We start from the raw sequence: 27,838 nt of genomic DNA, 5'->3' as shown, positions 1-27,838 counted from the left end.
GTACTATATATGTTGGTAAATGTTTAAATTAATACATTTTATAAACCGTGACATTTTTTCAAGTCTAAAAAGAAAAATATGGACATGCATTAAAGATCCTCATCAATGATGATTATTATGGTCTGTAAGAACTGTGTCACAACTCGAGATGTCGCTCTGGTACAGAATCAAGACTCCCGGTGGATTCATGCCGAAGTGCTGCAGGGAGAGAGAGAAAAAAATGTGTCATCGGCTATTTTGAGGCTGCACTTTGGAGGAGGAGGAAGGTGAACCCCGCCGAGATGCGAGCATGAAGCCCAGCAAGGCGGCCACAGTCGCTCCTCCTGTGACTTTCAGCTGAAACGACGAGATGAAGTTGATAAAAGAAGCGCTTGATTTGAGAATGGAGTTTGGTGTGTGCGTGTGTGTGTGTGTGTGTGTGTGATTGTGACAATGGCACCCTTGTCTTGATCTATCAGGACTAGGACCGGTTCCAGGACATCTACATCCGAATGGTATGTTATTATATTTTATATTTTAAATTGAGAAAAATCACAACAATAAGTTTTTTTTGTTGTCACTGAAGACTATTTAAGTTTTCTATTTAATGAGGCATCTAATTGTGTTTATCATTGCATGTATTCCTCATTCATGACACACACTGGCCACTTTATTAGACACACTTGCACAATCTAATAACGCATTTCAAATATTGTGATGAACAATGTGATTGCAGTTTGCCATTTTGACCCCCTTATGTTTAGCATTTTTCATGTGGGTGGCCAAGGTGAGGCCATTACTCACACAGGGGTGGCGATAACTCCATTTCCTGAAATGTCTACATGGCCACCGGTATGGTCACGGCCGCCACGTCCCTCCGCCACTGCTCCGCTCCTCACTTTATTGCAGACCAAATGGCATCTTTATCAGTCGCTGTCAGGCTGGCTGCTGGCGTCCACGCTAAAGACGGTACGAGCACGCGTGTGTGTGTGTGTGTGTGTGTGTGTGTAGTCCACGGATAAACGGATTTCCACCAGAGGACTTAAATGAACTCCCGATTCCCGCCGAGGCCGAGTCAGCCAGTCTGTCAGGCAGAGCAGCTGCTGCAGGAATAAAAAGCAACGAGATTAGGAGGTAATGCATGTCTTTATTCCCGCATCAAAATGCTGATGCTGCACTTTTATTCCCTGCGAATGCCCGTCTCACTTATCCCATCATGTCCTGTCAGCACTCTTCCCAAAAATGCAACTCTGACTCCTTGCTTGGTTTGGATACGTTCCTCATTGTGCTCCGCGTTTGTACGTTTTGGGATGCAATGTCCTCTTCCAGCATGGTGATGATGATGATGATGATGTCACACATTAGCTCACTCCTGCAGCGAGTGTGATCACCCACTTGGATTCATGACTAATAAGCAGTAAGGTCATAATTGGTCGTATGTGCCTCTTGGGTTCCTTGGCTACGTGATATTAATGACATACATGACACTTGTTTACTTTATCACCACGTTTACTTTATGACACGAATGTTTGGTTCAGATAGCTTGACTTTCACCGACTCAAGGGTGTTCGATGAAGACTTGCGTTTCACTGACTCAGAGGGTCCTCGCAAAAGACTCGAGTTAATCGACTCATGGGTGCTCCACGAAGATTCGAGTTTCACTGACTGACCAATGAAGACTCAAGTTTCACTTACTCACAGGTGCTCAACAAAGACTTGAGTTTGACTGACTCATAGCTACAGAGACTCGAATTTCACTGACTCATTGGTTCTCTCCAAAGATTCGAGTTTCACTGATTGACTACTCACGTTTCACTGACTCAAAGGGTGCCAAGTTAATCGACCCATGGGTGCTCCACAAAGACTTGACTTTCACCGACTCAAGGGTGTTCAATGAAGACTTGCGTTTCATGACTCAGAGGGTCCTCGCAAAAGACTCGAGTTAATCGACTCATGGGTGCTCCACGAAGATTCGAGTTTCACTGACTGACCAATGAAGACTCAAGTTTCACTTACTCACAGGTGCTCAACAAAGACTTGAGTTTGACTGACTCATAGCTACAGAGACTCGAATTTCACTGACTCATTGGTTCTCTCCAAAGATTCGAGTTTCACTGATTGACTACTCACGTTTCACTGACTCAAAGGGTGCCAAGTTAATCGACCCATGGGTGCTCCACAAAGACTTGACTTTCACCGACTCAAGGGTGTTCAATGAAGACTTGCGTTTCATGACTCAGAGGGTCCTCGCAAAAGACTCGAGTTAATCGACTCATGGGTGCTCCACGAAGATTCGAGTTTCACTGACTGACCAATGAAGACTCAAGTTTCACTTACTCACAGGTGCTCAACAAAGACTTGAGTTTGACTGACTCATAGCTACAGAGACTCGAATTTCACTGACTCATTGGTTCTCTCCAAAGATTCGAGTTTCACTGATTGACTACTCACGTTTCACTGACTCAAAGGGTGCCAAGTTAATCGACCCATGGGTGCTCCACAAAGACTTGACTTTCACCGACTCAAGGGTGTTCAATGAAGACTTGCGTTTCATGACTCAGAGGGTCCTCGCAAAAGACTCGAATTAATCGACTCATGGGTGCTCCACAAAGATTCACGTTTCACTGACTGACCAATGAAGACTCAAGTTTCACTTACACACAGTTGCTCAACAAAGACTTGAGTTTGACTGACTCATAGCTACAAAGACTCTAAATTTCACTGACTCATTGGTTCTCTCCAAAGATTCGAGTTTCACTGACTCACGGGGCTTGATGACTACTCACGTTTCACTGACTCAAAGGGTGCCAAGTTAATCGACCTATGGGTGCTCCACAAAGACTCGACTTTACCGACTCAAGGGTGTTCGATGAAGACTTGCGTTTCACTGACTCAGAGGGTCCTCGCAAAAGACTCGAGTTAATCGACTCATTGGTGCTCCACAAAGATTCACGTTTCACTGACTCACCAATGAAGACTCGACTTTCACTTCCTCACAGGTGCTCAACAAAGACTGGAGTTTGACTGACTCAGAGCTACAAAGACTCGAATTTCACTGACTCAGAGGGTCCTCGCAAAAGACTCGAGTTAATCGACTCATGGGTGCTCCACGAAGATTCGAGTTTCACTGACTGACCAATGAAGACTCAAGTTTCACTTACTCACAGGTGCTCAACAAAGACTGGAGTTTGACTGACTCATTGGTTCTCTCCAAAGATTCGGGTTTCACCGACTCAAGGGTGTTCAATGAAGACTTGCGTTTCACTGACTCAAAGGGTCCTCGCAAAAGACTCAAGTTAATCGACTAATGGGTGCTCCACAAAGATTCACGTTTCACTGACTCACCAATGAAGACTCGAGTTTCACTGAGTCACTTCATTGAGTGACTCATAAGAATTTGAGTCAGTGAAGGGATCGAGTTTCCTGCAGCCTTCAGAAGTTTGGTTTAAATCGTATTTGTTGTGAGGCCTTGTGATCCACACATTAGTCTTCCTGTCACACAGCGGATGGATGGATGGATGACCTGAACAAAGAACAAGGGCAAGGTCACTGCAGCGTTGTCATATATAGCATGCAGGGTGGATGGATGGATGGGTGGAGATGATGTTGCTGACTGTCTGAGAGTCAATAATTCCAGTTGCATTCAAGTAGCAGAATCATGCGTGGACATGAGTTTTTTCCTTGTGTCCGATTGGGATTAGTTTGCATAATCACGCCCGGTTTGTTTGATGGCACCATCCGGAGCACCAGAGAACAGAGGCTCATTCAGCAGCACTCACAAAAGAGGCGCTAGGGTCTTCTTTGCAGTAAAAGGTTAAGGGAATAAGGGAACAACAAAGGGAGGAATCCATGCGTCTGTGCAAATGAACTCTGCTGGAGAGTCAGCAATCATAGCCACTCCCACTGTGGCTCCTTAAAGGAAAACTGCACTTTGGGAGGATTTTTGCTTGAGATGCATGAACTAATACTGAGAACTTTGTGTTTCTCAGGAACAATATACTTTTCTAGTTCTTAAAATTGACTTTTGAAGAACGGGAGTATAGAGCACTACCCTTAGCAGCAACTGCAATCAAGCGTTTGTGCTAACTTGCAATGAGTCTCTTCCAGCTGTGGCGGAATTGTTGTTATTCGGCCACATTGGAGGCTTTTCCAGCATGATGCCAAAGCATCTCAATAGGATTCAGGTCAGGACTTGGACTAGACCACTCCAAAGACTAAAGCCATTCAGAGGTGGACTTGATGATGTGTTTTGGATCATTGTACTGCTTTCAGCTTGAGGTCGCCAACAAGATGGCCGGACATTCTCCTTAAGTACAATTCATGCTTCCATTTATCACAGCAAGCAGCAAAACAGCCCCGGACCGTCACACTACCACCACCGTATTTTACTGTTGATATCCTCTTTTTCTGAAATGCCATATGTAATGGGATACACACCTTCCAAAAAGTTAGACTTTTGTCCGGTCAGACCACAGAATATTTTCCCAAAGGTCTCAGGGATCATCAAGATGTTTCTGGCAAAATTGAGACGAGCCTTAATGTTCTTTTAGTTCAACAGTGGTTTTGGTCTTGGAACTCTGCCATTCAGGCCGTTTTTGCCCAGTGTTTTTCTTATGGTGGGGTCATGAACACTGATCTTAACTGAGGCAAGCTGGGCCTGCACTTCTTTGGATGTTGTTGCGGGGCCTTTTGTGACCTCTTGAATGAGTTGTCTCTGCGCTTGTGAGGTCATTTTGGTTGGATGTGAAACATTTGAGTGTGACAAATATGCAAAAAAAAACTACCAAATCAGGAACCACAGTATTGCAATCTAATCATTTCATTTCTACTACGACCTTGCATAGGCTACACTCGTCTGCACTTTGTGTGTATGTGAGCAGCCCCGCCTCCAACCGCCGAGGCAAAGAGACTGTATAAGTGACAGACGGGTTCATGTGTGCCAAAAATGCAGCACGGGAACCAGTTACAGCCTGCGGCTCATTTTTGGTTGAGTTTTATTGTAGCCAACAAAACGTAGGATTTTTGACCATTTGTTCATCAATTTTCATTCATTCATTCATTCATTCATTTTCTACCGCTTATCCTCACGAGGGTGACGGGAGAAATCTTTCATCCTACTCCAAATCCCACATGATGTGTTTTGTGTTCTGCTTTACAACCTCAAAGATGTTCAGTAGATGTTGCCCCCTCCCAGCCCTTCACTCTTAGCTCTTCCATCAGTTCTCTTCTCTGGTTTCTGTGTCCTTCTCCTTCCTTTCAAGTGTCCTCTGATGTCCTCAGTCCAGATGGGAAATGAGGAAGGAATGTCAAAGGATTCTCCAAAATGTTGTTTTTCCTGAAGCTCAGATCTTTCACGTGCTCCACAGTAAGACCACGGGAGACATGACGGATGTTTGCAGATGTCTTTGGGATAGTTTGCTTGTCATCTCCTCCCTGGATGCACGTTGGCACACATTAGCCTTCTGCCTTCCATTTTTGGATGTTTCCTCTGGGGACCAGCAGTCATTAACTTTCTCGGCCTCCAGGCAATTTGGGCCGAAGGAACTTATTTCTCTCCATCTGAGCAGGCTACTTCTTCAAAAAGGAAATGTTCTCCAGTGATGAACCAGGCGCCAGCACAGAGGTGCCATGTTTAAGTGAGCATTAGCATCGTTGTTAATGTGCTTCCACTGGGATCATTTGGATCATTAATGTGCTTCCACTGGGATACTTTGAATCCATACGTTGTCTAGATCCTCCTGCTCGTCTCTGCTGGGATTTCTTTGATTTTCCCATCTCTTTTCCTTGTTTCCATCCACTTAATCGTTAATCTGTTGGTCTTTCTTCCTTGCTGCAGGCCGCCGCTGAAGGTTAGATATCCACATGGCTGGACCGGGGGCTGCAACACAGGACATGGGTCCTGCTTGCCGTCCCTGCTCGTGTCTTGTGTTGCAGCCAGTGGATCCGCCACTTTGCATCCTACTTCGGTTGGATTGTGAGTGGATGACGTGCAGATCCACCAACACAGGATCCTCCTGTTGCTTCTCCTTTGACGTAAATAAGATTGGACGTGGGAATTGTTTTCCTGTCATGTTGTTGGCCAATAAATGTCAGTTTGTAAAATGTGTTTTTTTTATTTATTTGTTTTAAAAAAATGTGTTGTGAGGAAAGGCAATGCTGTATATACAATAACATTGAAATCATGTGTAAATGTAGGCACCTCACTTTATGCTTAAAGGAACATTTATGATGAACAGTCGAATTATCTTGTCTCCTCCACTTGGTCTTCAGTTTTAAGGGGTTTGGATAAGACCAAAGGGAAGTACTAAGGGGTAGAACTGGAATTCGGCTTAAGGTTACATACATTCAATAACAACAGCAGCGACAACACTTGGGATGGCCGTATCTTCCAGCACACGACGTGTGCTCCAGTCCTCCGGTCAAAAATGCTGAGGGTAAACCAGCATCTCGTTGGGTCTTTGTAGCCAATTTGAGATCTGAGTATCCACTCTTCCGGCTTAGTTCGGCGTCGTGTTAGTCCACCAGATAAAAATAGTTTTTCATGTTAGCTGCTACAATAAGAATATCACTGTAGCTTGGTTTATATACAAGTCGGGGATGTAAATGGGACACTGTTGATGTTTTTTTTTAGTTTGTTTTTTTTGTGAGGGCTTTCGCATCAAAATAAGTATTTTCCATGATGCCCATTGTTAGCTAGCTTATATTAACTTGATTTGTCATGCGAGAATGCACAGAAAAGGGAAAGAAATATGTGTTCATGTTTCACATAAGGATTGGAAATGATGGAAATTTCCAGAAAAAAAGTATTTTGCTGTATTTTGCTGATTTTAAACATTACCAGAACATTGGTTTCATATATTGTTTTCCCATAGACGCTAACGCTACTTGCGTCAACAACAGCATACAGAATATCAAAGTTGACCAACTTTTAAGTTTATTGCATCAACCTTCGATTCAATACACGTGCGAGGCATGATTTATAACCTAGCGCTAACTTTTCAAAACTCAGCTCCACTCCTGTTTTAACTCTAGACTCCTTGGTTTAAGGAGTTTTGCACCTTGTCCACTCATGCTGCAGTCATGAAGCAGGAAAGTCATCCAGCCAAAGTAATCATGGAAAACTAAGCTACCGCTCGCAATTCATGCAAGACGCGTATTTATTGACAGCTCGTCCACGCTTCTGTCACGCGGAAAGTTGTGTGCCGCAGTGAAATGCGTCCAAGCGGAAACGGCAGTTAGGCTGACCAAATGTTCTGCACCACAGAGCTGCATTTCTCCCTGATGTGTGGGGGTGGACACGGGAGTAGCTGGAAAGTGACCAATGGTGTCCGAATAAAGGAAGTGTTATGTCGAGATAGTAAAACACAAACAGCAAATTGGCTGCTCATTTTACCGGCGGCTCAGTCTTGGAGAAGGTTCATTTGGAGTTGTAAACATCCATATTTGTTGACGTTGATGAAGACATGACAGTCCTGCGGAAAGCACTGACAAGGTGTAGCCCCCACTTGACTTTTGCAATAGCACAGTTCACATTTGTCCACAAGTACACGCCGTCTTCAATTGGCCTTTCATCAGTGTAGTTTTCACAGGAGGGAATGTTGTTGTTGTGCTGCCGCCGATGAAAGCGCCACCGGTCAAGGTAACGCCGCGAGCCGCTCTAAATGCTAATGCGAGCCCAGCCCCGCCAGGATGACGGATGAAGATGTTAGACATCCTGATGTTTGAGTTAAGAGCGGAGATAAAACGTGGACTTCGCTTCAGCTCAAATGAGTATGAATGCGTTCCGACAGCCAAGGGACGATAGGACGCGACCCCGTGCACGTCAGGCGTGAAGGGAGGCTGTTTGTTTAAACGCCAATGTCTCACGGTCAGTATCGGTTTGGTAAAGCACAGGAAGGAGAACAATGGAGCCAAGACGGCGGCAGGTGCCATGTCACTTTGCATTAGACCGGGGAGGGGGGCATGTCAAGCTGCCAGGTTGAAGACTGCGGCGTGATGGTGACATGCGGAGTCAGAAATAGACACCAAGGTAAAATGCTGTCCTGTTTTACGTATGCCGTAGGGCCCAATTGCATCCCGCTGCACCTTCCAAAAATATCATTTAGGAAAAAATTCCACAAGGAATGACAGCGGGACCTCTTTTCCCACTCCATCTCAGCCTTGGCATGTCTCATAACATTACTGATACCTGAGTATACCTGTGACTAATAATAATCCATCGTCATTTATTAAATATTCGTTGAGATTAGGGATGTCCAATATGCCAATATCATACAACTTTCAATTTCCGATACTGCAACCAGCCCATACCGATACTGATATGTGTAACGTGACTTCTCCTGTGGTGGAATGAACACATATGTGCTGTATACAGCAAAATCCGATACCGATATCAACCGATATCTCATTTTTATGCTGATATTGGGCCGCTAATTATCGGTACTGATATTTATCAGACATGCATTTAAAAAAAAAAAAAGACATACCGATATCAACTGATATCGAATTTTTATGCTGATATTGGGCCGATAATTGTTGGTACTGATATTAATCAGACATGCATTTAAAAAAAAAAAAGACATACAGATATCAACCGATATCTAATTTTTATGCTGATATTGGGCCGATAATTAACGGTACTGATATTTATCAGACATGCATTTAAAAAATAAATTAAAAAAAGACATACCAATATCAACTCGATATCGAATTTTTATGCTGATATTGGGCTGATAATTATCGGTACTGATATTTATCAGACATCCATTTAAAAAAAAAAGACATACCGATATCAACCGATATCGAATTTTTATGCTGATATTGGGCCGATAATTATCGGTACTGACATGCATTTTAAAAAAAAGACATACCGATATCAACTGACATTGATTTTTTATGCTGATATTGGGCCGATAATTATCAGTACTGATATTTATCAGACATCCATTTAAAAAAGAAAAAAAAAGACATCCCGATATCAATCGATATCAAATTTTCATGCTGATAGTGGGCCGATAATTATCGGTACTGATATTTATCAGACATCCATTTAAAAAAGAAAAAAAAAGACATCCCGATATCAATCGATATCAAATTTTCATGCTGATAGTGGGCCGATAATTATCGGTACAGATATTTATCAGACATGCATTTTTTCCTGGAACCATCAGCTGTCCTTACTCGGATACGTTTGAACACCCTATAACAAGACTATGAGAGGATACCATTCATGCTGTAATTATAGCCAGAGCGCTTCTTTCCCTAAAACACAAAGAGGTTGATTGTTGGTGATTGGAAGCAGGTGGCAAAAGAAGAAAGGCTGTTCTTTCCGAAATGAAAGAAAAACTGTCTATAAATAACAAGCTGCATGTACGCCGATAATGAATGGTTGCCACGCTCGGGGCGGTGATCAGTCTTTAACAGTCGTGTCTCTTCATTAAAAGGATCTTGGCGGAAGAAACGGTGACGTGTGGCTCACAAGCGAAGGAGATCAATTTCACCTTTACCTGAAGGACCCTGAACGCAGCGCGGCAGCACCCCAAGGGGACTTGACAGAGGAGATGGATGCCATTTTCAGCAACTCTGCAATGATAAGACATTTGACAGAGTGAGTGGGTGAAGAGGAAGCTAAAGGGGCGGCTGGGGGGTTGGAGTTGGGGGGTAGAAGGCAGAAGAAGGGTGAGGGGGGGCATGTTAAGGGGTTACAATAGACCAAGAAATAAAGATGACACAGGGTGTCACAAACTGTGATATATTGTAATATATACACAATAAACACTTTCAATCTTGTTATGTCTGTTTTTGTTCTCGAAGGAAGTCTCCATGGCAACAATCACCCTCAGAGGGACAACCATGAATCTTAATTGTTCATCCCAGCAAGACATTTTCTTCTATTATCAGGCACCTTTCTGTTCCTATACTTAGTAGTTCATTGCTTGCAGACCCGACGAGGTAAATTAATTTAACGAGGTAAAAGGATTCAATGTGGATACAAAACCTGTATGAATTTCTAATAACATTAGAGTCCTGTAGACATGAAATAACAGCCCTATAGTCACCTTCACACACCTATCATTCATTGTTGTACACCCATTTCATAATAATAATAATAATAAGGAACTATTTGTTGAAATCATCATTATATTAGTACAAACAAATGTATCTGTAGTGGTAGCAGGGGTTAAAAAATGAAGAAGAAAGGCTGCTCTTATCGTCTCTACGTGTACTACCGCTCTTTGTACAACAGAGAGCGCCGTTGTATAACAGAACAATGACCTCTTTTATATTTCCAGTCAAAAGTTGACACACCTCTTATGAAAGTGGGTAAGTACAGATTTAAGATTTGTTGTTGTTTGTAAGGCTAACTACAGGATACAAGTATGTGGACATGCACTGTTATTTATTATTTTTTGCCTTGGCAGTGTACACCACCACTATGGATTAGAAATCAACCAATCAGCATGTACGCATGTTTGGAATCTATGAATTACCCACAATTCCCTACAGATTGAAGTTGATTTATTATTATTTATTTATTATTTTTATTTATTTATCAAGACAACAAGCAAGTGTTTTGTGACAATCAGAAATATTTGTGACATCACAAATTTATTCGGCCACTTACATCCAACTTGTGAAAGCTAAAATTGAAAATGACTTGTTTTTGAACAAATGTAGACCAATTCAAAATGTAACATCTTCATATCAAGAGACATTTAGTTCTTCATTGTTATTATGAGGCTTACTTATGTTACTATTACATATTCCTATAATTGCTTTTTTCAATACGGTGAGTCCAACTGTAAACATGTCATACATATATCGTGAGTACAACCTAGCAATAATGACTAGAAAACACCTAGGATATAGTCTACTTATAAAAATGGCTACACCTAGCATAATAGTAATAGCATAATAATAGCATAGCGTAATAATAATAGTGCCCCGCCCCGCTTTTACTCATGTTTTAACTGTGTATTAACCAATGAATGTTGTATTTTGGTGTGTCTTCTACTCTGTTTACTTGCTTTATTCAACTCCATTGTTATTTTAAAATGTACAAATAAACAAATAAAATAAAATAAAAAATAAAATTATTATTATTATTATTAATAGTTGTGTTTAGTTGTGTTTATATAAGAGTCTAGCTATGACAACAGCTAGAAATGCTGCTATACTAATGTTAGCATGCTAGCAATATTAACATGCTACCATTAGCATGCTAACACCTGGCATCATAGTGATGTTTTTTAAACATGTAAATATAAAAATGGCTAAGAACGCTACTATGCTAATGTTAGCATGTTCATGTTAGCATTTTAACATGTAACATAATAGTGCTATGAGTTTATATATGTGACTAGCTATAAATAATGGCTAATGTTAGAATGCTTGCAATGTAAACACGCTCGCATGACACGTCACAGGAACATCACATGACCACTCTGATGAAGACTGCCAGCAAGCGGTGGAATCTGTCAGGTATAAAAAAGAACTATCTTGGTCTGTTAAAAATATTTTTTTAAGAATATAAAAATGTTAGACCAAATGAACCTGATTGGACTCTCACACGCTCAGCTTTTAATGTGAAATGGTCGAACTAGCTGTAAAATGATGCACTTTACATTACACTTGACTACATGCATACATGATGATGCCTTCATGAACACAGCACCACTAGATGGTCCAAGCCCACTTTTGTGACTCATGTTCCTCACAACCCTCAAACGATGACAACGCTGAGCTAAAAACACACCCAGGTTTCAGGTCAGATTGGAACATTGGATAGGTCACTGGATCGGTTTCTAAGGAAGGACAAGCCATTTTCATGTTGAATGGAATGTTTATCCAGCTTGTTGCTCAATCCGAAGGCACACTAGCTTTTCAACAACACGCCCCAATGATGGACTATAAAGGAATATTCAAGTGTAAATGTGTTAAATGCCATGACAAAGTACAAAGAGGCCGTCTCTAGCACTGCACGGGGAAACGTCTCCCTTAACAGAATGAGGCCAAGTGGAGAGAAAGACATTGGCAAGGCACCAACCAGTGCAGGTGTCCGCCTAACAACGTGGTCCGGCTTGAGCAGGACCTGGACTCTGCAAACTGAGCACAGAATGGCAAACACACATTTGTGTGTGTGTGTGTGTGTGTGTGGTGCATTGTTTATTCATGCAGCACACAAAGACATCGTTCAGTCTTCCTTAAAAAAAAGAGATCTATTGAGGAATTTATATCCTGAGCTAAAAAAGGCTACAATGATGTCACCACGATGAAATCCATGCCAAAGTCTACACCCAATAGGACAGGAGTGCCCTAAGGTTTTTCCAGCGAGGGCCAAAAGCATGCAACTTTGCCACTTTAATATGTTCTAATGTTATAATGAAAAAACAGTTGCAGTTTGACAAAAATGAAACAGTAATATTATGAGAAAAATTATTAAATTGCAGTTGCTTAGAGCTGAAATATTAAAGAAAGAAATGTCTTTGGAAACAAACAAAAAAATTGAAAAAATGCAATTTTACAACAACAAAATAGTAATATAATGAACATAGTAATATAGTAATATAGTGTCATTTTAGTATCATGAAGTTAAAATATCAAATATATTTCATGTTTATTTTAAAAACAACATGGAGGAAAAAACAAAATGAAGCTGTCATTTTTAATTTTAAATTCTATACTCTTAAACAATTCTTTTTAATAAACTAAAATAGTACTTTTTCATAACTGACAGTTTGGACTGCTTGCTCGCCGGCTTCCGGCATCACGTGACCACTCTGATGACGTCTGCTGGCAAGCAGTCCAAACTGTCAGATATGAAAAAGTACTATATGAAAAGTACTCTGTTAAAAATAATTGTTTTATGAGAAAGGTTATAATATTATAAGAATAAAGTTAAAATACTCAGAAAATGAAGTCATAATTACGAGTAGAAAATGTATTTAGTACATTTTTTCAACGCTTTATCATTTTTGCAACACGTCATTATCATATTGTACATAGCATACCAGTACCAATTGATGGCATTTTGCCCAACTTAGATGCTAAAAAACACACAAATATTTTTTTAAGGTTTGCACTTAAGCCCCTGCATAAGTTTGATATTCTGCGCAGAAACCAATAATCGACATTTTGCAGTCAAAACTTTATCATTTTGATTGCTAGCAAGTCACTGTGCTACGTCAAGCTAACATGACAGGAGGCTAACAATACCGAAAAAAGTGTACCCGGAAGTCGAATTTTTTGCACGTTGTTGTAATACGTTGGAGCTTGAATGAATGTTAAGGTAGCCAAGTAAATAAATAAACCAGCTTACAATAATCAAAACAGCCAATTCAGCAACAAAATTGTTTACTTACGACACGGCTAATTTTGTCCAAGGTTTTACTACGAAAGGCTGCGCCGGAAATGTAGCAAGTAGTAACGTGGAGCGGGGCAGAGGAGTGGAGGATGTGTCTGTGCTGACATCTGCACACCACTGCTTCCAGCCGAGGGCGACCGCAGTCGTGCTGACAAACAGCTACGTCCGCAGACGCAAAGAGACATGTAACTTCTCGCTAAGGTAGGTAACTTTTGTCGAAACGGGTTGTTCCCTCTGCTCCGCGCTGGTTGTCATTTGAATTAACTTTATTTGAACTCCGCAGTTTCTGTGTCAGGGCGCCGTAGTCAATAAAAACGTTGGCAGTTTTGTGAAAAGACCCTTCAGAGAGGTTACACGTTTAATTGGTGCTTCAGTTCATCATCATCATTATCATCAGCAGCCATTTTGATGCCGGGTTTAAAGAAATTGTACAGACGTCCTACGTCATCATCACCTGTAATGCAAACGAGCAAGTGTGTCAAGTCTCTTGAACTACATTGAAAATGCATGAACCCGGAAGACAGGTGTGCGGGTGTGTGTTAAGCATCATTCGGCCATTGCAGGACATGAGCTGGTACTGTTTTGTTGTACTTGCAGTGGCCCTCGTAGCTTTTGGGGAGTGAAGCTGGCATGCAGGGTGTTTTATTGTGCATGTTTGCATTGCTGTGTAGCAACCTGCACTCACACACACACACACACACACACACACACACATTGGAGGAATGAATGAGGAAATGTGCCGTGTCTTTTTAAAGCTGGAAACAAACATGCAAATACCACACTGGGTCCACATGTGTGTGTACGTCATGTCTTTACAAACATCCTTTACAGAAACGGGGTAAAAGAAACGTGACTGTCTCTCTACAACATCCACCAAGGCCTAAACATGTTCATCAAGCTTGTTTGTTTGGTAAACCAGCACATCCATGTTGATATAGTTCCACTCCAGTCCTGTGGTGGCCACAATCTGCACTATTACACACAGACTGCTAGAGTTCCACTGCTCGGCTCCTCGGTTTGACTCAGTTCAACTTCAGATGAGTTAAAACTGTGAAAAACATGCGTCATTGAACAGGACACGCTATCTCGCTAACAAACAGCGGAGAACAAACAAGGCTCTTTTGTTTACTTCACAGCATGCTGTTGACAACAAGGTCCCTAGCGTCCAGTCTTAAAGCTAAGCTAACTTTAGCTTGTGTCTTGTTGTTATTTCAAGATGTGGAAATATTGTTGTCATAATAATGACCAGCTGGACCAATAATGACGTCAGCTGTGTGGTATCTGGTCGGCACACCTGGAACCCGGTCTAAACCGGGTTCTACAAATACTGTAGTACCTGTCTTTTTTTTTTTTTTTACAATTACAATTGAAAATAGCAGTATTTTTACAAGAATAATGTCCAAATATTCAGAGAAAAAAGTTTAAATTTTACTGCAATTATGTTGTAATATTATGTGGAAAAATAGCTTTATTTTAGTAACATACAGTTTAAATGTCAAAGTCAAAATAGGACAAGAAGAAAACTAGAACAATAGGAAAATGGAAAAAAACAGCTGTCATTTTACAAGAATAAAGTGAAAATATTGCAAGAAAGAAATGTGCAAGTTTATGAGAATTAGCTTGAAATATTCTGAGAAAAAATATTTATTATTATTTAATAGCATACAGCTATGAGAAACTAAATAAAATTAGGTATTTGGGGGGAAATAGTTTGCGGAAAAAGTTATAAATTTATCGGAGTAAATTGGAAAATATTCTGGGAAGGAAATCATAATAATCCCGGAGCCTCCCTGATGAGGTGTTCTGGGCATGCCTGCCCCGGGAGCAGGCTCCGGGGCAGACCTGGGACATGCTGGCCTGGGAACGCCTTAGCGTCCTCCCGGTGGAGCTGGAGGAGGTGGCCCGTTCCACCCGTTCCATCCTGCCTGCACACGCTTCTTCTCCTCCTTTTCACAATCTCCATTGTTCCGGACTGTTTGACCCCAAGTACTTCAAATTCTCCACCTTCTGTATCTCTTCTCCCTGTAACCTCACTCTTCCACTCGGGTCCCTCTCATTCCCACACATACGTATACTTCATCTTGCTGCGGCTAATCTTCACTCCTCTCCTTTCCAGGGCAAACCTCCACTCTTCTAGCATCTCCTCCGCCCGTTCCCTGCCCTCGCTACAAATCCCAATGTCATCTGCAAACATCATAGTCCATGGAGGTTCTTGTCTAAGCTCATCTGTCAGCCTGTACATCACCATAGCAAACAAGAAGGGGCTCAGACTTGATTCCTGATGCGGTCCCACCTCCACCTTGAACTCTCTGTCATAGGCTTTCTCCAGTTCTACAAAGACACAATGCCAAAAATGGGGGAGGGGGGCTGAAGTTGATACTGATGATAGGCCTTTTCATGTATATCAAGTATATACAGTATAACCTAGCTTTACCAAGTGGCCTTCGCTGGAAAGAGTTCGGACACTCCTGACTTACACTAACACTAATAATATGTGTAAAACGGTACAATTTTATATTCATTTATAACCTGCAAGGCATGCCGAGTAACTTCCTGTTGTAGCAATCTGCATGCGGGCCGTCTTTAGACCAAGTATGGGAAATGAGATGGCTTTGAGACGAGATGAGATTATCAGCACAGTTAGAACATGTTTTAACTCGTGACCATGTTGACCACGTTGACCAATGCAGAATAAAAATATAAAAATATGCAGAGTCACGTCACTGTAATTTGGAGTGTCAGCAGAGAGGAGAATGGTATTGACTTTAGCTCGAATATTCCCCAAAGAGTGTTTTCTGTGATCTATAAAAGCCCCAAGCTTCTGCATCCATTTCTGAGCCTCATCTTTTCAAGTGTTTGGACTGCTCACCACTAATTAAAAGCTCGTGAAGCAGAATGTTGTTCCTCGCCTTTTCTGGCGCATCTTGCCAAGAAGCGATGGCACGCTTTAAGATGCACATGAAGTCCTCGCTTCCCAGCAGCTCCGAGCTATCGGATGTAGAGAGTTTGGAAGGTGTGACGGATGGCCCGGTCAAAGGGGGTTTTGTCCTCACGCCGTCTCCCGTTTTGTAACCTCAGGACACTCTGAGCCCTCTGGCCCACATCCAGGCAGGCCGCTTCCTCGGTGGCCGCTTGTGGAAACAGGAGTTTCCTGTGAATAATCTGACCACGCTTCAAATTGCAAGAAATGCTATAAAACGGGGGTGTCCAGAGTGCGGCCCGCAGCATATTCCAAAAATACAATTTAACAACTAAAAAAAAAAATAGCAAAAATGCAAAATATTAAGACAAAAAATTTCTAACGAGAAGTAAGTCTCAGTTTTGCAAGAATAAGCTTATAATGTGAGGCAAAATAATGTCATTTTGGTGACATGGTGTTGAAATGTTGAAGAAAAATGGTTTACATTTTAATAAAACTTTGCACATATTTTTGACTTTGACTTTTGTCTAAATTCAATTTATGGAAAAGAAAGAAGAAAGTGAAAATATCACAAGAAAAAAGTTGTATTGTAATGAGAAAAATTTTACGTATTTTATGTATTAAGTATTATGGTAATAATAAAAAAGAAAGAAATATATATTATTATTATATATTATATTATGTAAAGATACATAAAGAAAATGTATTAAGAAAAAACATGACATATTTTGGAATATATTTATATATATAATATTATTTAAAAAAACATGAAATATTTTGGAATATATATATAATTTATATATATATATATTATTATATTATTTAAGAAAAAATCTGAAATATTTTGGAATATATATATAATTTTATATATATATATATATATATATATATATATTATTTAAGAAAAAACATGAAATATTTTGGAATAACTAAAAATGGGGAAATGTGTGTTATGGTTTGTGTCGTCCAGTCCCGTGTCCTCGCCGCCATGAGGGGACGCTGCTCACGCAAGCTAGGTGTGCTCGCCAAGGCTTTCCTCCTGCTGTGGCTGCTGTGGCTGGGATACCTCCTGCTGGCGCACTCCCCCTCCGCGGCCCCCGACCACAGCGCACCAGGCCTGGACCACGAGCGTCGCGCGGCGGCGGAGCATCCCGAAAAAGTCGATGACGACGACGACGATGACCGGCCGCTGTCCAGTCCGCTGTACGCTAAGCCGCCTGCCGACGACAACGCCCCGGGGGAGTGGGGCCGGGCGGCGCACCTTAACCTCAGTCCGGAGGAAAAGAAGCAAGAGGAGGACAGCGTGGAGCGCTACGCCATCAACATTTTTGTCAGCGACAAGATCTCTCTCCATCGACACATCAAAGACAACAGAATGCCCGAGTGAGTTTTTAGTAGTGACTTTTATTATTTCTCCTTTTTAAACTAACATTTTTCAAATGTAGCCTCAACGGGGTACAAACCGGGGCCTTGTTGTGCCGGTCCCAAGCCTGGATAAATACAGAGGGTTGTGTCGGGACGTGCATCCGACGTAAACATTACAGCAAAAAAGGTTAGCTAAGAAGACATGGGACATGGAGAGGACTGAAGAGAGTAGGCAGTACAGAGAAATGAATGCTAAGGTGAAAGTAGAGGTCTATGATGACTTGTACCTTAGTTTGAACAGTAAGGAGGGCAAAAGTCAGTATTTGTGAGCAGCAGTATGGTTTCATGCCAAGACAGAGTACTACATATGTAGTATTTGCTTTAAGAATGTTATTAGAGACGTACAGCGAAGGTCCGAGGGAGCTTCGTTGTGTCTTTGTAGATGTGGACAAAGCCTATGACATAAAAAAATTAAAGTAAAAAATTGCATGTACTGTACATAGTACAGCTTTGCTCAGTACTTTCTTAATGCAGCAATGCCGGCCTCCTTTTTGTCCCCCAAGCTTCTTACTTCGATGCAGTTTGTCTCTCTCCAAGTCGACGTTTTTGTTTACTCGCCATTCTCCCCGAGCGTTGCTGTGGTATGTTGCTCTTCGGAGCGGCACCCCCCCCCCCTCCTCCCTCTCCAACCCTTATCGTCTCCCTTCTTGGTTTTTATGGCCGAGCCTAATGGCTGCCACCTGGATTAAGATGTCCCAAAAGCCTGTTTTTCCACACGGCTACATCATGCCACCCGCTGCTTGCCCTCAGATGCCGAAGCAAGACGTTCGACTACCGCCGCCTGCCCACCACCTCCGTGGTCATCGCCTTCTACAACGAGGCCTGGTCCACCTTGCTCAGGACCATCCACAGCGTCCTGGAGAGCACGCCTGCCGTCCTGCTGAAGGAGATCATCCTCATCGATGACTACAGCGACCGAGGTGGGACCAGCGCAAAGGTCCAAGTAAAGTGGCTCTCAAACGCTTCAGTTTGTCAGAAATCTGGTAGTTTCTCATGCATGCGCCCAGTCTCTATTTCCATGGCTCCGTGTTGACAGAGAACTATTATACAACTATTATTTACAAACATATTAACCACAATTACGTACAGCCATTTTCTAGCTTAACCAGCGCTCGGGCGAGACGCGGCGTACAACCTGGACTGGTTGTACTGGTTGCCGTTTGATGACATCTTGTCACATACGAAGCCCGTCTATACCAGGGTGTGTAATCGCTGATGTTTTTTTTTCGGCCATTTGCAGCGCCTCTGTGGCGGTAGCTAGCTAGAACACAGGCGAGCTAGCCTACTTTTTAAAGTGTCGCTTACCAATCTTGTTGTTATTTTAATAGCGATGGACTGTCAGAACACTAGATGTGCGTCTGAGTTGTTCAACAAACACGTAGTTTGTCCAGTCGTAGACGGCGATGCTATCTCACGCCAAAGGCTAGAGCTCACTGCTAGCGGTAGCGCACCAGCTGATCTTTTTATAAGCCGCAGGCTTCAAAGGTTGACAAAAAAGTAGAAGTTGGTTTATTAATAAATAACAAAAATACATCCTAAAATGACAATATGAATCTCTTTTTTTTCAGAATTGTTTGAAAATGTATAAAAAAGTAAAAAAAGTAAAAACACATGTACATAAGTATTCACAACACTGTTATGCATGTTATGTGACCGCCTTATTCCAAACGGGACTAAAATAAATTCAAATATCATAAAAATTGCACTACATGGTAACAACATGAATACAATGTTTAAAAAAAGGTTGCAAATGTATTAAAAATTAAACAGTACTTAAGTATTCACGTTTTTCACATTTTATGTAACAGTCTTATTCTAAAATGGCAACATGAATACATATTTATGGAAAATAAAAAGTAAGCTATAACGTGTATAAGCATCACATTGTTCACATTTTCTTATTTGGTAGCTTTATTACAAAATGGAATAAAAAACCCCCTCAAAATTATACTCAACACCCCTTAATCACTACATGAAAACATAATGTATATTTGGAAATGTAGGCTAATGTATTAAATTTGTTTTTTAAAAGTCACAAGCATTCACTCGAATCAGATAATAATTATTTTTTTAATGGCACAAAAAATACTGACCATGTGAGTGCTATTAGATGGGGTCAGGGCCCTGCTGCTCGTTGAGAAGAGCCATGCGTGAGTTGCCACTAGAAAAGTCGCTGGTCTCAAACGATCTGCAGTGGCGTATGTTCAAGCGATGTCGTTGCCTTGATGTCCAACGACGACGTGTGTTTGTTTTCCTGCAGCCTACCTGAAATCTCAGCTGGCGGAATACGTCAGTAACCTGCAGCGCGTCCGGCTCATCCGCACCAAAAAGCGCGAGGGCCTGGTCCGGGCTCGCCTCATCGGCGCCTCCTACGCCACAGGCGACGTGCTGACCTTCCTGGATTGTCACTGCGAGTGCGTCCCCGGCTGGATCGAACCCCTGCTGGAGAGGTGAGGCGTCGCGTACGTTAAAACCGCAGGTAGCAGGGATTTCAACGTCACCGAGCCACGATGTCCATTTTCTTTTTAAGGATCGGCGAGAGCCCCAGCACCATCGTGTGCCCCGTCATCGACACCATCGACTGGAACAGCTTTGAGTTCTACATGCAGACGGACGAGCCCATGATCGGCGGCTTCGACTGGAGGCTCACCTTCCAGTGGCACGCCGTCCCCGAGGTGGAACGCAAGAGGCGCAAGTTGCGCATCGACCCCCTCAGGTGACTTGAATGCTTTAAATAAGCTCTGTTTCTTCCTGCTCCTTTTCTCTCATGCTGTATTGTGTAAACACGTCCTGTACTTTATTAGGCGTGCCTCATGTATTTAAAAACTTTCTTTTTTTCCTCATTTTCTGTAAGCGATGAGCCAATCTATGTGGGCTTTGGACAGCCCTGAGATAAATCATTGGTAGCATTCACAGTGTCAATAATAAATATGATAATACTGTGGCGCCTTGGTTAGCATCAGTTTGTTGCAGAAGTTATGACTCAAACCTAAACAAACTCTAACCAAGGCAAGTTTTCCCATAGAAAATAAAAGAATGTCAATCCAATTAATCTGTTCCAGACACCACAATTAATTTTTTTTTAATAAAAAATAAAAAATTATAGCCAATTCTTCTCACCCATCCACCCTTTGAAAATCTGATTTCGGCAGCTTGTACCCGTGATCTTGTCCTTTCAGCCACTACTGGTAGAAACCGGTAGGAACCGGTAGATTGAGAGCAATGCCAGAATGGAATAAAGTCCACCCCCTCTTGGGAGGACTGGTTCCATCCCAAATTTGAGCATACATTTTGGATGTTAACTGAAAAAAGCGCTATCCGTTCCACATTAACCGAGGTACCACTGTGCCAGAAAACTGAAATTGTTTTGTATCTTGAAATACTAAATGAATAAATTTAGTCCCCTATCATATTTTTAGGTCCCCGACTATGGCAGGCGGGTTGTTTGCGGTCAGCAAGGCCTACTTCACTCACCTGGGCACCTACGACATGGGCATGGAGGTGTGGGGCGGAGAAAACCTGGAGCTCTCCTTTCGGGTGAGTTTGGCCTGGCCTACTGGCACACATTTGGCAAGATAAAATCGGTGAAAAAGTCGTCCTAAATCGGAGGTGTGGGCGGCGGCGGCGGCGGCTCAAAGCTTGACTTTTTATGGCCTGCAGCATTTTGTCAATCATGACTAAGAAGGATTAAGGCCGCATTGAAAAGCAGAGAAAGCAAATATTACACTAATAGCTATTTGCTTAGTTAACAACACGTATGCTTTTATTCATATGTACACTATTATAATTTGCATTATGATTATGATGATGATATTATGATTTGGTTATGTTTTCAAAGTCATTTCCTGCACTCTAAAGCCATAAATACCCAAGCTCATGTGCAAAGGTTCAGTTTCATGTACACCTGATTCTTGTCTTAAAGTTAATGATTAAGTTCAGGATTCCTGGTCTCCTGTTGCCGGCCCTCACAATGCAGGGTACAGTTGGATGTTTAATTGCTTGTTTTCTTTTGTTTTGTGTGATAGTAAAGAAAATAAATGGATTGAGAGGCAAAAAGAAGTGATGTCACAATAGAGCAGGGGCCGCACGGTGGGTGAGTGGTTAGCATGGAGGTCGCACAGTCAGGAGATCAGGAAGACCCGGTTTTGATTCTTCACTTGGCATCTCTGTGTGGAGTTTGCACGTTGTCCCCGTGCATGAGTGGGTTTTCTCTGGACCCCTGTCTCCTAGCTGTGTGGCCTGCATGCTAACCACTCATCCACCGTGTGGCGTTGAATTGTTAATGTTGTGGCGTAGTTGTTTAGATATTTTGTCTGAATACCTGTTTAGTTCTACTAAAGAATGGAAAAGGTAGAAACTAGTAACTTTGGTAATTTTAGTCAGTAACTTTTTTCTTGAATATTCATATTATTATATTATTTTCCATAAAATTATGACAACTTTTGTCATAATAGCAACATTTTTTTTGTTAGAATTTCTCGTAGTTTCTTGTAGAAAACAGTTTTTCTATGAATTTGACTTTATTTTCCTAAAATTGCATCGAGTTTTGCTGTAATTGCTGTAATAGTTTTGCTCATGATGACTTTATTCCCATGATCATTTGACTTTACAATTTTTCCTTGACCAAAAAACAACTTTATTAGTTGTTTTTCTCCTAATATTAACTAATAACTTTTGCTTTTAGGTTGTGGGACGTCCACAGCAGGACCCGCTGCTCGTTGAGAAGAGCGATGCATGCTTTTCATTGTAGCTTCCTCGAGAAAAAGTTGCCAGATTTGTCGCTAATGCCTTTTTGAAACGAGACTATCTACTCGCTAAAAGTGTGTGTGTGTGTGTGTGTTTGTGTGGAAGGTGTGGCAGTGCGGCGGCAGCCTGGAGATCCACCCTTGCTCCCACGTGGGTCACGTCTTCCCCAAGAAGGCCCCTTACGCCCGGCCCAACTTCCTGCAGAACACGGTGCGAGCGGCCGAGGTGTGGATGGACTCGTACAAGCAGCACTTCTACCACAGGAACCCGGCCGCCAGGAAGGTGCGCTTACCGGCCGAATGAAAACACGAGCGAAGCGCGTGAGCGCCGGGGACAGCTGCGTGACCTCCTGGCGACCTCGCACGGATTATTTTACACTGGGTGGGAATTTGGCTGACCTGGATGTCGTTTAGTTCTCCTGCTGTGACTTGAGGAAGAGGTTTGCCAAGCGCTGTATAAAGTTCCAAATGACTCTAATTACACAAACACAAAGAGATGATGCTTTCATGACAGCAAAACACCTCATTATCTCCACAAGCTCAAACTTTTAACCAGCAGACTCTCACTAGACAGCCCAAGTTGCCTGGTTAATATACATATATTCAATATTTGTATTTTTAAATATGAATAATAATATTATTTTATCTAATATTATGTAAAATATATACTACTATTAATATATTTTTATGTAATTGTATATTTTATATTAATATAAATATATTGTCAATATATATTTGATATAGTTGAATGTTAATATATATTCAAATATTTTAATTATTCAAATAGTAATTCATGTTCTATAATATAATTTAAGATACAGGTACATTGTCTTTTATACTAATACATCAAATATTTTAATTATTCAAATAGTAATTAATGTTCTATAACATAATTTAAGATACAGGAACATTGTCTGTTATACTAATACATTAAATATCAATTACATATAAATAATAAAATATACTATACATATATTTAAAATATATTAAAAAGTTAATATTTTTTACTATGCATATATGAAAATATAAATAAAATAATGGAAATGTTAATTTATTTTAAATAATGTAAAATACATATGTGGGAAAATATGGGAAACAATATATTCTATTTATTTTGTATGAATTAAAAAATTTATATAAATATATATATAAATATAACATACTTTTGATATTGTAGTTCAATATTAATACAGTCAAATTTGACTTTTATATTATTTTTAACTAAATTTGATTGATTTAATTGATTTAATAATAATAATAATTTAATAAATTATTTCAAATCCAGCAAAGAGCTAGCATAACAATGAATGGTTTCCTGTATTGTCGCGACTATTGACTTCCTGGTGCCTGGAGTGCATACACAAAAGAAGAAGGGCGTGGATCCTCAAACGCCAATATCAAAAGTTCCACTCCAAGCGTGGAGTGCGCGCGTTAGATTTTATGATCTAAAGGTGGGGGTGGCGCACCTTTGCAAACACGGCGCTTCAATATTTGCTCTCGCTTGTACACCAGGAGGATAGATGTTCTGATATGTTCCTTTGTTGTAGCCAACATCCTATCACTGTGTGTGTGTGTGTGTGTGTGTGTGTGTGTGTGTGGTAGCCATGATGATGATGATGATGATGATGATGAGTAATAATCAATGCACTCCTGTCTCAGGAGACGTACGGCAACATTTCTGAGCGTCTGCTGCTGAGGGAGAGGCTGAAATGCAACACGTTCCACTGGTACCTGAACAACATCTACCCCGACCTCCACATTCCCGAGGACAGGGAGGGCTGGCACGGCGCCGTGAGTGTCTTATCTTTGATTCACGCCTCCTCTGCTCATCACCTCACTGCCTCATTGTTGGGGAAACCGGAAAAACCAGGCGCACCCGAGGGGCGGCTCCAGCATTTTTAGCGATGCTAAGCGTTCAATTAGAACCTCTACCGGCACGCCCCCGGCAGAGGCAACTGCTTTTAATGATGCCGGGGATTCCCATAAAATTCCCTCAAAATTCATCGTTCATCCATCTTAAATGACGCGGTGATTTTGAACGCAACTCCTCACTGCTAATGATAAAACAGTTCTTGTCTGATTCGAACAATCGGCTATTAAAGGATCCATCTTCTGTGTTGCGTATCCTCACTAGGTCGGCGGGGTATGCTGGAGCCTATCCCAGCTGACTTCAGGCAAGAATTAAATAAAGCTGTGTTAGGTAAATATTTTGGCGCTGTTAATACATACAAATATACATATTCCTGCCCTATAATTTGTCTTTATTTTAATAAAAATATGGTAAAAATGGGCATATTTCAGACAAGGTGATTAATCATGATTGATTCATTTGAAAACAGTGATTAATCCGATTAAACATTTCAATCATTTGACAGCCCTGGTAATAGTAATAGTTATTATTGGATTTTTTTTTAGAACATATTTTTCCAAAAATGATTTTATTTGTGATTTTATTGTGACTTTTTTTAACGCTTCAACTGTACGCTACTAAAAATAACATTATTTTGCCTCATATTTAGTGTTTATTATTGTAAAATGTAAATATTGTTTTTAAAATATTAGCCAACTATTTTAACTTCTTGTAAATTTTCTTCTTGTAATTTTGACTTTATTTTTTATAATATTTTGACTTTATTCTCGTACATCTCAAACTTTTTCCACAACCTAATTTTACAACCTTTTTTTGGTTTGTTTCTCAGTTGTTTTTCTTTAATATTTTTGACTTGATTTTTCTCATCATCGTTTTTTTTGGTAAAGACTTGTTTTCTCATTAGAATGCTGCTTTTTAAAATTTTGATATTTGGACTTTATTCATGTTAATTACAGACATTTTCTGCTGTTTTTTGTTTTTTTTCCAACTCTTTCAACTTTCTTTTTGTGAATTTTCTTGTAGTAATTCTGACTTTATTCCCGTAATATTACACTGGGAATTTCCAAAATGTAAACTCCTGCTCCTCCTTCCCACCAGGTGCGCAGCTCGGGAATAAACTCGGAATGTTTGGACTACAACGCTCCGGATCACAGTCCCACCGGCGCCCAGCTTTCCCTGTTTGGTTGTCACGGCCAGGGAGGCAACCAGGTGAGATTCCTGATCGTATTCACATGCTTTCTGGAAAGGCTCCGAGAAATCAGTTTGATTGCAATCCGATGTCTCCCAGTCTCTCGACTTTTGAGCATATCTTCAGAAAATATGAACGTGAGCTTTTTTTCCCAGCGTGTAGACAATGAGATGATAGTAAAATAGGCTGCACTAAAACCGGAATGGGTGTGCGTGATTGTGCAGTACTTCGAGTACACGTCCCAGAAGGAAATCCGCTTCAACTCGGTGACGGAGCTGTGTGCGGAGGTGCTGGAAGGACAGTCGTCCATCGGGATGCGCCACTGCCCTCGTGACGGCGAAGTCAAGCCGGCCAGCATCATTTGGGAGTTTAGGGCCGTAAGTGGCGGCCATGTTGTCCATTTTTTTCCCCCCATCTTTATCGTCGTCATCACCGTAACCCCTCGTCTGTCCTCCGCCCAGGATAAGACCATCTACCACCCGCAGTCTGACACGTGTGTGACCGCCTACCGCAAGCCGGAGGGCCGCACGGACGTCCAGATGAAGCGCTGCATCCCGCGAGATAAACACCAGCACTGGAAGTTTGAGTGGTAGACCGTGAGAGACCTCCTTTGACATTTTAGTGGTCTTCTTCTGTGGCCCACTTCTACCCACTTTCCCCCTCCCTCTGTGCCTTACTGGGAAGACACAAGCAAACGAAAAGTGGCTGTCCTAGAAAGACAAGGACTCGCGCCCGCAAAAAGATGGGGAAGACTCACTTTTTACCTTTTTATTCCCAGTGCAGGAAAACCAGGAAGTGCCTGTTGGACAGACTTGGCGTGTCTTGTTGTCACACTCCCAACCAGCAGGGGGCAGCCTGTCTGCTCCGTTGTATGAAAGCCTGCTTCTACCACTGAAAGAACGCAAATATCCTAATGGAAAGTCACAACTGGGAGATAAAAAGTCAAATTTATGACATAAAAAAAAATCTCAATTATGTCAATTAATTAAGTTGACCTCGAGATAAAAAGTCAAAATTATGAGAAAGTAAATTACAAGATAAAAAGTCATAATTATTAGATAAAAAATTGAAATTATGCAGAAAAAAGTTGAAATTGAAATAAAAAGGCAACATTATGACACAAGTAATAATTATGAGTTCAATCAATTGAAATTAGAGGCTGAAAAGTCAAAAATAGGAAATATAAATAAATACATATGAATAATCCTGAGATAAAAACTCAAAATTATGTGCAAAAAAGTAGAAATTGTGAGTTTAAAAATTCTAAATTATAAAATAAAATTCAAAATTGAGATATAAAATCACAACTATAATATAAAAAGTTGAAATTATATAAAAAGTCAAAATAAGATTCTAAGAGGTCAAAACTTTTTAACTTTTTGTCTCATCATTTCAATATTTTCTCTGTGGGATATTTTTCATCATTCAGTGGCGGGAACGGTCTTCCATAGGGTTTGACCTTGAAGACAAATGTCCTAAACTGACTCGCTGGCGCCTCCCCAGGAAGGAAGCGGTATTGCCGTGAAGTCCTGTTGCACTCCCGATTGTTCCAGTCGCCAGGCATGTAATGCCAACAAGAAGGAAGGTGAAGTTCTGCAGCCTTTTGCACCCAAAGCAGCGGCTTCGGAAGCGTGCTGCGGGAATCCCGTCCAAAACGAGACCGGTTTTATTCTAAGTGCCATTAGTCCGACTAACTGTCCTAACCGCGCCTTTAGAGACCTCCGAGGCCGAATGCATTCCAAATGCTTCAAGAAACGAAAACGACACGGTTGGATCTTAACATTTAGTCGCGTCTGTGAGGCGTGTCGGGGTCCGCTAGGAGTTTTCACCAAGTGTCTGAGCCGTACTTGAAGAGGCCACACACGTCGCCTCAGGTGTCTCCGGAATGTTGTTGCTGGGCCGAATGAAGGGAGCGGATGGAAACTACTGATGCAATGCAGGGATTACTTGATTTGAAGAAAGAAAATGAATTAAAGATTTGTTTGTGGACTTTTGGATGGTGTACGATATGTATTTGAATACTACACACAACATACAGGAACCCTGATGGTGCCTGCGGTGTTGCTTTGCTTCCTGCCTTGGTAATAAATGGACGCCCTCTAGTGGCAGAACGACGTATTACAGTATGTTATAAATGCAGGGGGTCCAAACTTTTTACAGTTTTCCTGTAATTATGACTTTATTCCCGTAATATTTGGACTTTCTCGGCCAACTTTGGCTTGTTTGTTTCCCATAATATTACAGCTTTTAGAAAATCAATTTATAGTTCAACTTCATGCAACTAAAATGCCATTATTTTTGTATTTACTCTTCTAAAGTAATATTTTGAATTGATTGTTTTAAAATT

At 41.2% G+C, this 27,838-nt stretch overlaps 1 protein-coding gene and 1 long non-coding RNA gene across 2 annotated transcripts; one reads left to right on the top strand and one right to left on the bottom strand.

Moving 5' to 3' along the window:
* Positions 1-80: 80 nt before the first annotated feature.
* LOC131102012 (uncharacterized) lies at positions 81-13,601 on the bottom strand. Its single transcript, XR_009119381.2, has 3 exons — positions 13,341-13,601; positions 9,486-9,561; positions 81-198 (listed from the first exon to the last, which is right to left on the bottom strand). It is a non-coding gene; the product is annotated as an uncharacterized LOC131102012 (long non-coding RNA).
* On the top strand, positions 13,360-27,480 carry poc1bl (POC1 centriolar protein homolog B (Chlamydomonas), like). The gene is made up of 11 exons (XM_078791844.1): positions 13,360-13,543; positions 17,233-17,645; positions 18,438-18,607; positions 19,948-20,137; positions 20,218-20,403; positions 21,107-21,224; positions 22,539-22,715; positions 24,092-24,223; positions 25,401-25,511; positions 25,716-25,868; positions 25,953-27,480. Exons 2-11 carry the CDS (start codon positions 17,251-17,253, stop codon positions 26,082-26,084), a joined length of 1,764 nt encoding a protein of 587 aa, XP_078647970.1. The 5' UTR covers positions 13,360-13,543; positions 17,233-17,250; the 3' UTR covers positions 26,085-27,480.
* Positions 27,481-27,838: the final 358 nt, after the last annotated feature.

The sequence above is a fragment of the Doryrhamphus excisus genome, linkage group LG7 (assembly GCF_037039965.1).
Source record: "Doryrhamphus excisus strain RoL-2023G ecotype Guam linkage group LG7, RoL_Dexc_Guam_v1.1, whole genome shotgun sequence".
Classification (NCBI taxonomy): domain Eukaryota; kingdom Metazoa; phylum Chordata; class Actinopteri; order Syngnathiformes; family Syngnathidae; genus Doryrhamphus; species Doryrhamphus excisus.
This window is presented reverse-complemented; position numbering and strand designations above follow the sequence as displayed.

What these genes read in the sequence shown, in the direction of transcription:
- poc1bl (XM_078791844.1), top strand. Translation starts at nt 17,251, where the DNA reads ATGAGGGGACGCTGCTCACGCAAGCTAGGTGTGCTCGCCAAGGCTTTC. An exon ending in AAAGACAACAGAATGCCCGA is followed by an intron (nt 17,646 to 18,437) that starts GTGAGTTTTTAG and finishes GCTTGCCCTCAG; the next exon opens with ATGCCGAAGCAAGACGTTCG. An exon ending in CGATGACTACAGCGACCGAG is followed by an intron (nt 18,608 to 19,947) that starts GTGGGACCAGCG and finishes GTTTTCCTGCAG; the next exon opens with CCTACCTGAAATCTCAGCTG.